Source organism: Rhinatrema bivittatum, chromosome 3 (genome assembly GCF_901001135.1).
Source record: "Rhinatrema bivittatum chromosome 3, aRhiBiv1.1, whole genome shotgun sequence".
In the NCBI taxonomy this organism is placed as follows: Eukaryota; Metazoa; Chordata; class Amphibia; order Gymnophiona; family Rhinatrematidae; genus Rhinatrema; species Rhinatrema bivittatum.
Window position 1 is genome coordinate 172,956,307 of NC_042617.1, and position 14,331 is coordinate 172,970,637.

General features: G+C 44.9%; 2 protein-coding genes across 2 annotated transcripts in view; one reads left to right on the forward strand and one right to left on the reverse strand.

The window, feature by feature from the left end:
• The window catches only part of CNST (consortin, connexin sorting protein), a gene marked incomplete in the record, with an annotated part of 278,963 nt that extends 268,898 nt beyond the window's left edge, over positions 1–10,065 (reverse strand). The window contains 2 exon segments of the mRNA XM_029593949.1: positions 7,846–7,951; positions 9,895–10,065.
• A 291-nt stretch (positions 10,066–10,356) lies between these two features.
• TFB2M (transcription factor B2, mitochondrial) overlaps positions 10,357–14,331 on the forward strand; it is a 60,987-nt gene continuing 57,012 nt past the window's right edge. The window contains exon 1 of the mRNA XM_029593950.1: positions 10,357–10,858. Within this exon, the coding sequence (XP_029449810.1) occupies positions 10,519–10,858 (340 nt within the window). The 5' untranslated portion in view covers positions 10,357–10,518. The remainder of the gene's footprint in view (positions 10,859–14,331) is intronic.

The window sequence follows — 14,331 nt, forward strand, 5'->3', positions numbered from 1 at the left end:
CGCATGTTCTCAGAGTCACACATGTTCCACAGAGGTTATGCTTTTTTAGCCTCCAATATACAAACCCTTGTAACTAAAAACAGAGAAAGCAATCATGTAATGGAACACAATCATTAACAGAGCACGTGTCTTTAAATGTGTATAGTCCAAGTGCTGTATTAGAGTTCAACCCCAAGAAAAAATACAGGAAAAAAAACCACGAAACAGAATACAGTGTAATCCAGCTTTTGATGAACCAACAATTCTAAATATGAACTTGGCTTCAGATCTTGTAAAGCTAACCACAAGTTAAGGCCTGGGAGACAAGATCCAGCTACTGTTACAGTAACAGGCCCCTAACATCCTAAACCACATCCAAACAATACACATGAAATCTCTCCACCACACAAACACAGAGGGACCAATGTAATAAGGCAGGATTTCCCAAACAGTGTGCCTTCAAATCTGATCAGAAATGCCATGGAAAAGTCACCACTGCCACTCAGATCCAGGCTAGCATATAGCCTCTGCTCTTAACACCTCACAGCATCAAGGGACATCAAGAGTGGGTCTTAAATATGTAGGCGCTCCTTTCTGTGAACATGTGTAATCATGCATGCCTCTTCCTAGCTACGGCATGAGCCCCGGAGTGTAGTAATTAATGGGCAGCATGCACAGCACAGAAAGCTGGGCCCTGTTTTGTGCAGTAAACACATTGCACCTCCTCATCTTTTCAGGCTTCAGCCTCCATTTGACTCCTCTGCCCTATACCCAGGCTGAGAGGGGGAGAGTTTGCACCGAGCACTAGATGTGACGTATGCTGAACGCTGGGCGTAGTAGCAGTGAAGGCGCTCTGGCAGCCATATGTGGTAGCCAAGTTAACTAACTGAGCCGGCTGAATGCACCACATTGACTTCTCCCTTATCCTGCACTTGCATATAGAGGGAACTGCGCCATTGTGATCGGGTTCATGTCTGTCTCCACTCCCTCTCTCCCTCTGTGGTGGGTCTTTCAGTGAGGTGGTGGGATTTTCAGTGATTCCCTTGCACTTCTTATGAGTCTTTGTCATGTCTGCACTGTCTGCTCTGTGGAGACTGATGTGCCATATGACATTTTTTGTTAATGTAGGTATGCTTTGAGCTTGAAAAAGTTGGAGAAAACTGCAATAAGTTACCGTATGTTTGGTAGAGTGCACTTTTTTTTTTTTTGATAAGGAAATTTTTTTTTTCCGATGCAGCAAGGAGTTTTGCGCACCAAAAGAAAATGTGCATGTAGGTACTGTACGCAACTCTTATTTATTTATTTAAAACATTTATATCCTGCTCAATTATCAATCTGCTTTGAAGTACCAAAAAGCGGAATGTAAATCATATAAATAAATAAACTCTCGGCAGTTAACAATGAAACATACATAAAATTCACATCTTAGTTTGAACACCTCAACAAATTACAAATTATAAAACTAACAGTAAGAAACAGGAGAAGTTCTACTCTCCAATAATAATCCACACACAAGGAAGGAGAGCAGGCAAAGTATACAGTCCAAAGGCTTAAATAAAGTTTTTCAAACAAGATGTCTTTCTTGCTTTTATTGCCATTGGCTCAAAACTGGAATATCCTTAAGTGGTTGTAATTAAACACTATTAGTCCCTCCTAACGCAGCTCTGGGCGAAACCCGGTCCATGTCGGGGGACCTGATTGACAAATGTGGTACACTGTACTGAGCTCTTGGAGTAGCCGCTTATAAAACAATAAAAGCAAGAAAGACATCTTGTTTGGAAATTATAAAACTAGACATAATATTGCTAAATGAGATCCCGTGATCTAGACTAGTAGAGTATTATTTTTTTTTTTTCACTTGAAATACTGTAATTCTAATCATCATTGAAGCAGTTAATGAAAGAAAAAAAAAATTAAATATGAAATCATTTCATATAATACAATAAATAATAATAATAAAAAAAAAATACAAAGCATCAGAAGATGGAAAGTAGGCTATAATGGACTAATGACTGTGCTGCTATTCAAAGATGTTTGTGGGTAGCAAAGACCATTTGTTTGCATAGGCCGGTCAAGCAACGGAATACATAACCAGCTTGGTGCCCTTGCATAGAAATCCCATGCTAATGAAGGCATTAGCTAATACCCATCAATGCAGAGTGTGTAGGCTTAACCAGTGCTCAAAATTTAACATCTGGTCAGATGGTACTTCAAGGTTCCCTAGAGGAAAAATCCATAAACTGCTATTAATTAATAAGCAATAGTAGCTTGTGATTTATTTAATGTTTGGGTACTTGCCAGGTACTTGTGACTTGGATTGGCCACTGTTGGAAACAGGATACTGGGCTTGATGGATCATTTGTCTGACCCAGTATGGCATATCGTATGTTCTTATGTAAAGTTTCTGTGGCCAATGTCAGTCTATGAGGCTGAACCAGGAATTCATGGTGTGGGTGTCCTGTACTCAGGGATTTATGCGCAGAAAGCTTGATTGTGCAAAAACTGTCCCAGAGACCATTTTTAATCATGTGGCTCCAATACTCAATCACATCTTCTTTACTAGGTGTTCCCTACCTTTTTTGTATCCTGGGTTCCTATGATACAAAAAGGTTGGGAACCCCTTCATCGTGGCACACCATTACCTTCACCATCATCGCCTTCTCTTCCCTCTCTCTTCATCCCCTGGCATCATCACCACCTTCTCTTCCCTTCCCTCTCCCTCCACCCCCTGGCATTGTCATCACTTTCTTCCCTTACCTTCTCCTTTTGCCCCCAGTGGCATCATCACCTTCCTTTCCCTCTCCCCCCCCCCCCCCACCCCCCAGCGGCACATTCATCTGTCTCTCCCTACACACATTGGCACATTCATCTGTCCCTTCTCCTCTCCCTCCCCATCTCCTGAAATAGGCAGAAGTCTGAGCAACACTGACCTAGTGCTGCTTCTTCCTCCTCCACATTTGGAACAGCACGAGGCTAGCGGATCTTGCAAGACTACAGGATCTGTGCCTTTCAGCTGCAGAGGAAAACCAGCAGAGGACACAGCAGCACCAAATCAGCAGTGTTCTCTGACCCACCTCTCCCCCCACCCCCAACTAGCAGGAGGACATCCTGAAGGCCAGGAAGGAGAAAGAAAATGAAGACGACCACACCTCAACTTTTCCTACTGGGTTCTTCTTGCGGCACACCTGTACTTCAGCCGCAGTACACTGGCTGGGATACACTGCGCTCTACCTAAAATACTATCCGGTTAGGGCCCCTGACGGACTCAGCTACAATTCTCCTTCATATTCAAATACAAGGGTTTTATTTACAAAGGCATTGGTTTCTTTAGAAAAGTCAGTGAACCCAGTCAAGCAGTTCATTGCTCACTGCGAATGACCGTGTTACTTCACCGTCCATGTTAATTCAGAGTCCAGGCATACCCTGCAGCCACAACGCCACCCCTTCCAGCTCCCAAACGCAGCCCTCAGTCATTAAGTTGTCTGAACACTGGGACCTTTCCCAGCAACTCCTTTTTGAGTCTCTTACCCATCCCCGAGAACCAATCCAGGCCCTCAGGGGCAGGGCCATGTCCCTGGCTAATACTGGTCTGAGCTACCTCAGTTAGTCCCTCCGTGGTCTCACTAGCAAGGCATCAACCTCTGACAGGGCGAACCCCGGTTCAAGACCCACCAAACACCTTTATACCCTGCCAAATACAAACCCTGCAAGAAGAATCTCTCTACATATAAAAGGCAGTTCAGCGTGTTCCTGTGGTGTTTGTTTCGGGCTGTGCGCTGCACTGGTGCAGAAGGAAATCACACATATGCACACACTCCTCGCAAAGAGGACACATTATTTGCCACTAGCCTGGAACAAAGACACAAATGTGAGGGGAACAGACGGCTGGGGGCTCAGCCAACACCATGTTCAATGCCCTGGCCAGCAGGGCAGGGGCGATTAGGCTGCCATTCCTACCCCCAAGATTTTGCCTTTTACTCGGGGCATGGAAAGGATGGAGGCATCATGAGATTGCCAAGGTATACTACCATGGGGGGGGGGGGGAAGAGGATGCAATTCATCTTGGGAGGATCAGGGTGTACAATGTTTTCGAGAAGGGAGATGTTGGGGCTGCTACAAACAACTTCCCTGTTACTGTATGCCATCATTTTGTGATGGGCTTTCTTGCTATGGCAATTTATTTAAAATATTTCTTACCCCTGCCCACCAAAGTGTGGAGCAGGTTCCAAATACAGCAAATGGAAAACAAGATCAGATAAAAACAAACAACAGCTGCTGAAAAGCAATCTCAATAAAAACTATTATGCATCACAGAATAGCATAATTAAATCATAGCTATAAGGGAAATAGTAAAATGGTCCTGTACAAAAGTTTGCATATTCTTGACTATTTGGTAGGGATGTGCATTCGTTTCATCCGTTTCATCCGTTTCCTATACAAGCATGTAATATGAAACGTATGAAACAAATGCACATCTAATTGACATGTAATGGGAAACGTATGAAACGAATTAAATGAATGAAACGAATGCACATCCCTACTATTTAGACTGATAATATACACTCAAGTTGACACACACAGGTTGAGATGGCAATGAAGGGTAGGTAGCCACACCTGTGCCTTGTCTGATTGTAATTGTGTCTGTGTATAAATAGTCAATGAGTTTCTTAGCTCTTAAGAAACCCTTGTGAATTGCATCCAGGGCTGCATTAACTTTGGAGGTTTCTGAAGCATGGGGAGCACAAAAGAACTGTCAAAGCATCTGCGAGCAAAAGTAGTTCAACTTTATAAATCAGGAAAAGGATATAAAAAGATATCTAATGATTTGAAAATGCCAACAGTAGTATTAAAACTCTGATCAAGAAGTGGAAATTATGGCTTCTGTTAATACCATGGCAGACCAAGAAAGATTTCAGATACAACTGCCAGGAAAATTTGTTGGGATGCAAAGAAAAACCCACAAGCAACTTCTACTGAAAGACAGGCTTCTCTGAAACAAAGTGATGTGTGTGTTTCAGCAAGCACAATAAGGAGATACTTGAACAAAAATGGGCTGCATGGTAGAGTTGCAAGAAAAAAAGCCATTGCTGCACCAACTCCACAAAACAGCCTGTGTACAATACGCCAGGCAGCACCTAGAGAAGCCTCAAAACTTCTGGAACAAAATAATTTGGAGTGATGAGACCAAAATTGAACTTTATGGTCACAACTATAAACGACTTTACAAGAAGCACACTATTCCTACTGTAAAGCATGGAGGTGGTTCTCTGTTGTTTTGGGCAGAGTGAGCTAAAGCGGCACTGGGAATTTAGTCAAAATTGATGGCAGGATGAAGGCAGCATCTTATCAGAAAATATTGGAGGAGAATTTGCATTAATCAGCCAGGAGGATGTGCATGGGGTGCACTTGGACTTTCCAACATGGCAGTGATCTGAAATATAAGGCCAAGTCGACCCTTCAGTGGCTGCAGCAGAAGAAAGGGAAGGATCTGGAGTGGCCATCACAGTCTCCTGACCTCAGCATCATTGAGCCACTCTGGGGAGAACTCAAATATGCAGCTCATGCTAGACAACCAAAGAATTTACAGGAGCTGGAGGCTTTTTGCAGAGGAATGGGCAGCTTTACCACATGAGAAAATAAAGGGCCTCATTCACAACTATCACAAAAAACTGCAAGCCTTCACTGATGCAAAAGGGGGCAATACTCGATATTAAGAACTAAGGGTATGAAGACTTTTAAACAGGACCATTTTATTATTTCCCTTATTGCTATGGTTTGTTTAATGATTGTGTTATTCTGTGATCATAATATTTTAATTTGAAACACATTAAAAACAACAGACATGTTTTGTCTGATCACTCATGTCTTCGTAAAATGCTACAGATCTTACAAATTCTGCCAGGGATATGCAAACTTATCAACATAACTGTACATACATACACATGCACATAAATCCACGGGACTTGGATCCTTGAAACCTGCCATGCAATGTTTATGCTAATATTGTTTTAAGCATAAGATAAGCTCAGAAATTCTAAGAGAGGATGCACCAGTATAAATAAATAAATAAATGGAGGTAATTTGTTTTTCCAAATTAACATGAACTGGTTTCAAGTCAGGCATATTTATTTATGAAAGCAAATTTGATTGACCAGCTTTCACTAACTACCATGAGGCACTTAACCGGAAGTCGGGCAGAAGCACGAACAAGATGGAGACAGACAGACAAGAAACAGGCAGGGAATAAGGCAGGGCTGGGGCAAAGTCCATCAAAGGCAAGGGAAGGAGCAGAAACAAGATGAGGGAGACACTGGGAACAGGTGAAGGATAGACAAGAACAAGCAAGACAAGGACAGGCAAGACACAGACCAGACTAGGTGAGGCAGGCTGGACAAAGCAAGGGTGGACGAGGCAAAACTGGAAGGGACTTGGCTAGTCTAGCTGGACGACGCAAGGCTAATGAAGTTTGGCTGGGCAGGCAGGACAAAGGTTGGCTAGACAAAGCTTAATGGGGCAGGCTGGACGCAGGAGCAATGCGACTGCAGGCACAGCAAAGGACCTGTTGCAAAGGCGCCGGCTGGGAGCACAGCTGGGTTTTCAGTCCTTAGCCCGTGCTGACATCATCATCACACCAGTGCCGCTCCAGTTTCCCAACGCAAGGCCTTTATCTCTGGGTGTGTGCCACATGCATGCATCTATGGAGGTCAGCAGGATGAAGGCAGTGGTGGCGTTCCAGCTGCGTGCCACATCAATGAGCATCGATAGTAGCTGGGGATGAATGAGCCTGCTTGTGGAGCCGTCCCGCAAGTCGCAAATGTAACACTTTATTAAAGCAAATAAAGTAGCTAATTTACAAAAATAACATATCAGTAATTAACTGAATAAAAGACACAGGGGATAAATCATACTCGTTCCCTAATATCCAAACATTCTATACTGACACTTCCAAGGAAGAACATCAAATTGAACTTCTGAATAAATGTTTTTCCTCCCCAAAACAGCAGAATAAAAAAATGCTTTCATAGAATTTTCAGCCCAATACAAGCAAAACACAAGTATCTCATACATGACTGCATAAATCAGTCATACATGTTCCATACAGAACCATAATACTCTTCCATAGAAGAGGTGTCCCTGTTGGAGGGCAAGGGTGAAATAAGAAGCCGGACCTATTAAAGGGAAGCAACCAGAAAAAACAACAACTGGGGAACTCCACTTGTTCCCACGAAATCAGAGTAAAAAAATCTAAGCAACAGTAAAACTTGCAGCTTCATTTCAAATCCATCAGTACAAATGACACAACCCAAACACAGCCTTGAATCTCTCAGGCTAGCACTTACCCTAGCCGGGGCATTTCTTGAGCCAGTAACGTCCTCATGAGTCATCAAACATATTCAAAGCATTGTGGCTTTCTTCCAGAATCCCTGCTGCCTCTCTTTAGATAAATTGATCACATACATAACTGACCTAAGGCTTCCTTCTATCAGTATGTACCATATGTAAATCTTTCCCATGTAGTGCATTAAATCAAAGTTTGGATCCAGTCCATATTCTCCCACTACATGCACTCCACAAATATACTATTGATCTCAGATAACATAAGTTTTTCTCTTCAAATACCAAATGGCAAGACTATAATTGAGGAGAACTTGTCTAGAATGGAAATAACCTGAAACACAAGGTTTTCAACATACTCGCTAACAAAAGCAGACAGAAACGAAAAGAATGCCATGGTTTTGTGCACCCTTTCCTAAAAATCTAAAATTCTTTACTTCTACATTGTTTGTTACTGTCATCAAACATAAAATATGCAAAAAGAGAGTCTGCAAAAGGCAAAACAAAAATTATACCTTGCAAAATACTCACCGTTCTCTTAAATGGTACAATCCAACAATCTAAAGAGATAGTAGAACAGATACTTTTTCAGGCAGCAGAAATCAGCAGTTCAAGGATCCTGAGCAGCAATTACATCCTGCAATACAGTTTAAACTGATCACTTCAAATATCTGTGACAAAACACTATAACATATATAAATATGTTATCCGCATTGAACAATACTAAAGGAATCTGTGGAATATAAAATGTTTTAATAAAAATTAAATATATTGGTGTGTATGTATATATATATACAGTTATATGGACAAGTCATTTCACCTTCCAAATTTAGGGCATTTACTGAGCATTTTCCCATAGACACAGAATGGGAGAAAAATCCTATTAAATGAAATTATAAGCCCTCTGGGAACAGGGAAGTACCTACAATAAATAATTAAATAAATATTTCTCCATATGTGATATGCTAAGGTAGTACAATGCCAATGGGGTAGTTCTGGCCATGAGGGGCTGCTGTGTGCTATCATATGCTTTCAAAGAACGCAGTATGCTCGCATGCTCTTACAGGGCTGCAGGACCGGAGGGAAGGAAGCAGACAGATATTAGGTCTGCTGAACCACTGAGAGGCAGAGGGATGCTTGGACATTGATAGATAGGAGAAGGCAAAGGAGAAGAGTGCTCAGGTCAGGCTGGGAGGGGGGAAGGGTTGACAGTGCTCTGGTTGGACCAGGCTGGGAGAAGAAGAGATGAAAGGTTTGGGATTGAGTTGAGTGTGGTGGATGAATAGTGAAGCTAAGAGAAGTAACAACATATTCTGGTGAATTTCACCAGTTGTCAACTAGTCACTCCTCTCCTCTCCAACCCAACTCTGACACCTCCCCCCACGGACAAGAACTCTCTTCCCCCTCCCCAACCCAAAAGTGAGTATGCATGTATTTAGTTCAGAATTTATGAGCACAACTCTGAAGTTCCATGCAAACACTCTGAGATATACGCTTAACTTGGCAAGTATGCAGGTAAACAATGAGGTATGCGCATAGCTCAGAACTGACATGCATACCTCAGAAAATGCATGTTTACGTTCCTCAGTGGATAGTGGGGTGCTCACATATGCTGACACACACCCCCACCAATTACTGACAGACACATCCAGAGGGTTAAGCATATTATGCTTAAAAGCATCACTTTCTGCATCATATAGAACTAGCATACATAATCCACTGGTGCTGAAGAACAGCAAGAGTCTCTGCAGACTCAAATCATGGGGAGAAGGTTCAGTTGAGGATTTAATTCTCTCTGAAAACATCCATCAATACAAATTTCTTATAATTCATAGACCTATCAGTTTATACAAGAGAGGTAAACATGTTCAACTGATCGAGGAAACATGCTAGAAAACATACAGGCCTAAAATTACTTAAAAATAATCCCAACAGTTACTGTTACTATAAAAAGGCGTATTTTCTTTTCCCTCGGGAAAGAATGAAATGCCTAGTTTAGACACCCAGGTACAAATCTAGAGCAGTGGAATGAGATGTGTACCAGGAAGGATAGGAGAGGGATGAGATCAAGTTACCCTGGGCAGGGAAGATGAAGGGAAAGGAGTGTCCCAGGGCAGGGATGTGGAAGGGTTCAGGGGTCATCCGGGGGAGAGCGCGGAGGGGACCGGTGTCCCCTGGAGCAGGACGTGGAAAGCGATCAAGGTCCCTTGGGACTGCAGGAAATTAGACGTGATCGGGGTTCCTCCGGGGAGGGAAAATGAAAGAATCTGGACTGTCTTGGAACAGTAAGAGATCAGTTTCCCCGACAGGTTATCTCTCCAGTATCCTCCGAAAAGCGGAAAAATGACACGTGGAAGGCAGAGCTCCTCGGACCCTTCCGGGTCTCCTAGCACTGATAGATGCTACATCGGAGCGGCGTGGGATAGCTGGCGGGATCCGGGAATCATCGCCACTTCGTTTCTACCCAGCCTGCGCAGAGACAGGGACAGGATCCGCGGCGGCCGCCACCAGCCTCCTCCTTCCCCCCCCGCCACTGATCTCTCCATCCCGATCCCCGTGCGAGGCCGGGCTGCTCCCTACCGTGAGCGCAGAGCGCCGTGGGTCTCGGTGGCCTCCTCACCTCGCTGTGCTGCCCGGCAGAGGCGGCCCGCAGGTGATGGGAGGCGGGGGCACGGCGGGTGCGCGCGCCGCCACCACAGCAACAGCTGCTGCACCCACCATCACATTCTGCCACTTGACGGCCCTGGCCGCGCGTGCTCGCCGAGCCCCAGGGAGTCACGTGACCCCGCTCGTCTTTCCCAGTACAACAGCAGCCGCAGTGGTTTAGCTGTAAGACAGGCAGTAGGGCCGGTTCATTTCACTCGGGGAAAAGGGTGAGAAGTAACTTGGAGTCGGTGACATTCTTGGGAGAACTGACGTCACTGCACTTTCAAATGACGAACATCGACGTAGCCTTCGCGCGCGGACGTGCTCCCCTCCCTGCGCTTTTCAATTCTAATTTTAACTAGTCATCGCCCTCGGGTAGAAAGTTGATGTGGTAGATGCCACGCATGCGTGTTGCATTCTGTTTTGCTCCCCCGCCTGGGACGCGGAACGTGTGGAAGGTCACCCACGTGTGTCTGTCTGCTGCCATAACCGGAGCGTTCTCGCGTCTGGATGAAAAAGAAGTGGCTGTGAGCGCGTGCTCCTCCGGGGTCCCCCCTCATGTCCGCGCTGCGGGGTTCTCGCGCCCTCCTGTGCGCCCTTCGCGGCTCCCGCTGCCGTGTTCTGCTGTGGCTGTCTCCGTCGACGGGCCCAGGGCCCCGGCTGCAGGCGCGCAGCCTGTCGACGGTGGTGGGGGCCCGACGTGGCGGACTGTATGAGCCCCTGTCCCGCGGCGAGCCGCTGGATTTCGGTGGCGAGGAAGAGATGGCTGAGAAAATGCTGTCATGCCGTTACTTCCGCAGGTTTATTGTTAACCCGCTCCTGGCCAGGACGGTAACAGACTGCCTGGAGCGCGGAGGTCTGGTCAACGATGGAGCCCTTGTGTTTGAATGTAACCCGGGTAAGTGAGGCGACAGGCGGCCTTCTAAAGACTGGGGCTAGGCTGCCTCCAGACGCCGCAACAACGGTGTTCTCTAACAGGAAGTGAGTTGAGCTGGATGCGACGAGCGAGTATTGTTTGCAGTACAGTCCTAACATTTTCGTTATTTTTCTAAGTTGATATTGGCGGCCGTAGGGGCTCTGCTTGGGATGGAGGCAGTGCAGGCCCACAGCCGCCACGCTGTACAACATTCAGCCCAATCTCCCAGCGTTGGTCTGGCTGAGTCACAGGTTTTCCCGGTCATGTGCTACTCCTGGTGAAATCCAGTGCAAAAGAAAAAAAAATCTGTGCGTAACATTTTTAAAACTGTCATTAAGTCGGGGCAAGAGCGCCTTTTTGATTGGGAGGCCAACCAAGCCCTGACCCTCAGCTCCCACTGCAAGTTTTTCACTTTAGTTATAGTTAATGTAAATCAAGAGTATGATTAATTCCAAGACAAACCAATAAAAAAGCTTTGACACTAAAAAGCCAAATATAAGTAAAAGGAAAAGACAAAAAACAGCATTACTAATAGTTCTAAGTGCTTATTCTGTATTATGCATGGAAAGAGAAATCAAAGTACAAGAGATGTGGCCTAAAGATGGAGAAACTCATCGTTTGGGCACCCCTTTCCTGATTAAATGCAGCTTCTAAGCTCACCTTGATATCTTGCCTGTTCATACAAGCTTTAGAAAGAAGTTAATGGGAACAAAAGAGGAGAGATTCAAGAGTAGGGAGAGATTTTTACCTCTTGTCTGGTCCTTCTCCTTTTCGCATCCCCATGCCCTCTCTAGCCTCTTACGCTCATCCCCAATCCTACAAACTCTCTTTCAGAAGTCCAGTTTACAAACATACCCTCCATCAGTCATTCCTGCCAAGCAACTAGCCTGTCCCCAACCATTCCCTCCCCATCAGCTAGTCATTCCCCAGTTCCTGTTTGTCGGCCCCTTGCCTCCAACCTCATTCTCAGCCAGAAAGTATCCAGCCTCAGACTGCTCGGCCTGAAAGTCTCCGGCCTCTGAACCTCCCCTCTCCCCATGCTAGGCCTGAAAGTCTCTGGCTTCAGACACCACCACCAGCCAAGAAGTTTCCAGAATGACTGTCCCCTCCTCAACCAGACAGTTTCCTGCCCTTCAGCAGCTTGCAATCCTTACCCCCTTCAGGCTTTCCTACTGTCTCCAAAGTGCTAATGTTGGCCAGATACCATGCAGCTCTCTGCATACTTGTGTTAATCTGCATGTCTCATGAGACCAGCACGAGCATGCGTATTCTCTCTCTCCACCCGATGCTCAATACCTCTGACTTCCCAGAAAGAGGTTGCCACTCTTTCTGCCTCCCTGCTAATATTGGTATCAGCAGTCTTTGAGGAGGAGCTGGACAAGACAAAGCACAGCACCAGTTCTGATATAAGCCATGGCCAAATGCTGCTCAAATCTTTGCAACTGCCCAGCATCCTTGTACTGGCTCAAACAGACTGATGCAGGCTCCCGGATAGGAATTGGTGTTGATGGGGGCTCCACTAACGGTGATCGCCAGTCTCAGGGTTGGAAGCTTCCCCAAAGTGCAGCTCCTCAGGTTCCAGGCCCCAGGCCGCAACAAACGTGTTTCCCTCAGAGGGCTTGTCTCTGTAGGATTGGCACTATTTGGGTCATCACCAACATACCAGTTGGGTTCTGACCGAGTACTCCTTAGGAGTACAGTTACAGATCTAGGGATATCTTTGAAGAGGAGTAGACAGGTCTCCCCTCCAACTCTTCTCTACCAGAGAGAGGGAAATCCCTGTTAGAGAACATCTCCTTTGCCAGATTTGTACAGAGATTGGCAGAGGCCATTCCATTTCACTGGTAAACAAAGCTTTTGTTTCCTTCAGGCTTTTTGGTGTTCCAAATAGATTTTTTGATGTTGATCACAGATATTACTTCAAAATTTGTACATCACATAAGGTTTTTGAGAAACAGCCAATTTTGTTACAATAATTGTGAAATTTTAAAACAATCTCGTGTACATATATTTTCTTGCTGGACAGTAGCTTTTATGATTTTTAAAATTCATGTCATTTTTTTGATGGCCATAAGCAATGTAACATGTAACACTCTAATGTTTTTTTAAAATACACCAAGAAACTCTGCCTGATCATGCCAGAACTTGCTCGGGCAAGCCCCAGTTCGGCTGCAAGATTCCAATGCATAAGTGATGCCAAGATATAAAGAAGGTGTTTTCGTTGGCCCACAAATCCGAGCTGTGATGAAGGACAGCCACTTTGATGGTCTTCTGCAAGGTACAGAAGGTGTTGCGTGGACAGCCTTCGAGAATGTCGTTTGTAACTTTCTAGGCAATTATAAGGCAGCAGACTATGTTGAACAGGTTGAAAATCTGCCTCAGGCATACAAATTCATGAAGTGCAACATGTCACTGAAGATACATTTTCTTCATTCCCACTTGGACTTCTTCCCAGACAACCTTGGCGCTGTGAGTGACGAACATGGTGAAAGGCTTCATCAAGACATTGTCAAAATGGAGAAACGGTATCAAGGCAAGTGGAACCCCTCCATTCTGGGTGACTATTGTTGTACTCTCATTGGCGAAGCATCAGACAGTGATTACAAACAAAAATCTGCTGCAAAACATTTTTAGTTTTGTTTTCTGGTGCCAACATTGCCATTATAGCTTATGCCACTACAGATGTAACAATGCTTAATGTATATTGCACTTTTCTGGCAAATGGTACGTGATACAGACATAATAAATGCATATTTGTGTTCAGCTTGTTAAAATCTACTTGTTTCACCAAAGATTTTGGAGGAAACAAAATGTTCCCAGAAATTTGTTTACCAGTGTTTCCTTTGCTTAAGGAGGATGAGTCCATAAACAAAATACTGGATTGTAAGTAAGTTTAGGGATACAGGGACCTGTCTGCTACAGGACAACTACAGTTCCCCTCCCACTTCACTTCATGATCCTAAGTTCAGGAAAAGAAAGAGTACTCTCCTCAGAAATAAGACTTTAATTTATCAGATGTGGCAGGTTTTAGCATTTAGAACATAACAATTCCTGTGTCTAACATCCTGGCCACTAAGCTCCAGTTTATCCTAAAGAAAGTTCTGTACCATGGGTGATTTTAAACATGCCATAAACCTTAGCCTGCCTAATATATTAATATTTAGGGCTAACTTTCTTAACCCCTGGTCCCAGCTTCAGGCAGTTTCTCATTTTATCTGTTAAGCAGATTCTGACTGGAGGCCTGGAGAATGTGGGCAGGGGAGGAGGCTTGTATATCCGGGTCTGGTGCTGGCAGAGTTGCAGGGCTGTCTGGTACTGGCGAAGCTGTCAGGCTGCTCTTGGCTCCTTACTGTCTCAGACTCCGTGCTACCATCTGACCCCAGGCAGGGTGTCGCCTTCTCTCTCTGGTCTCCTGGCCACACCTAATCGTCTCCCTCCTCAATAGCCGGGTTGCT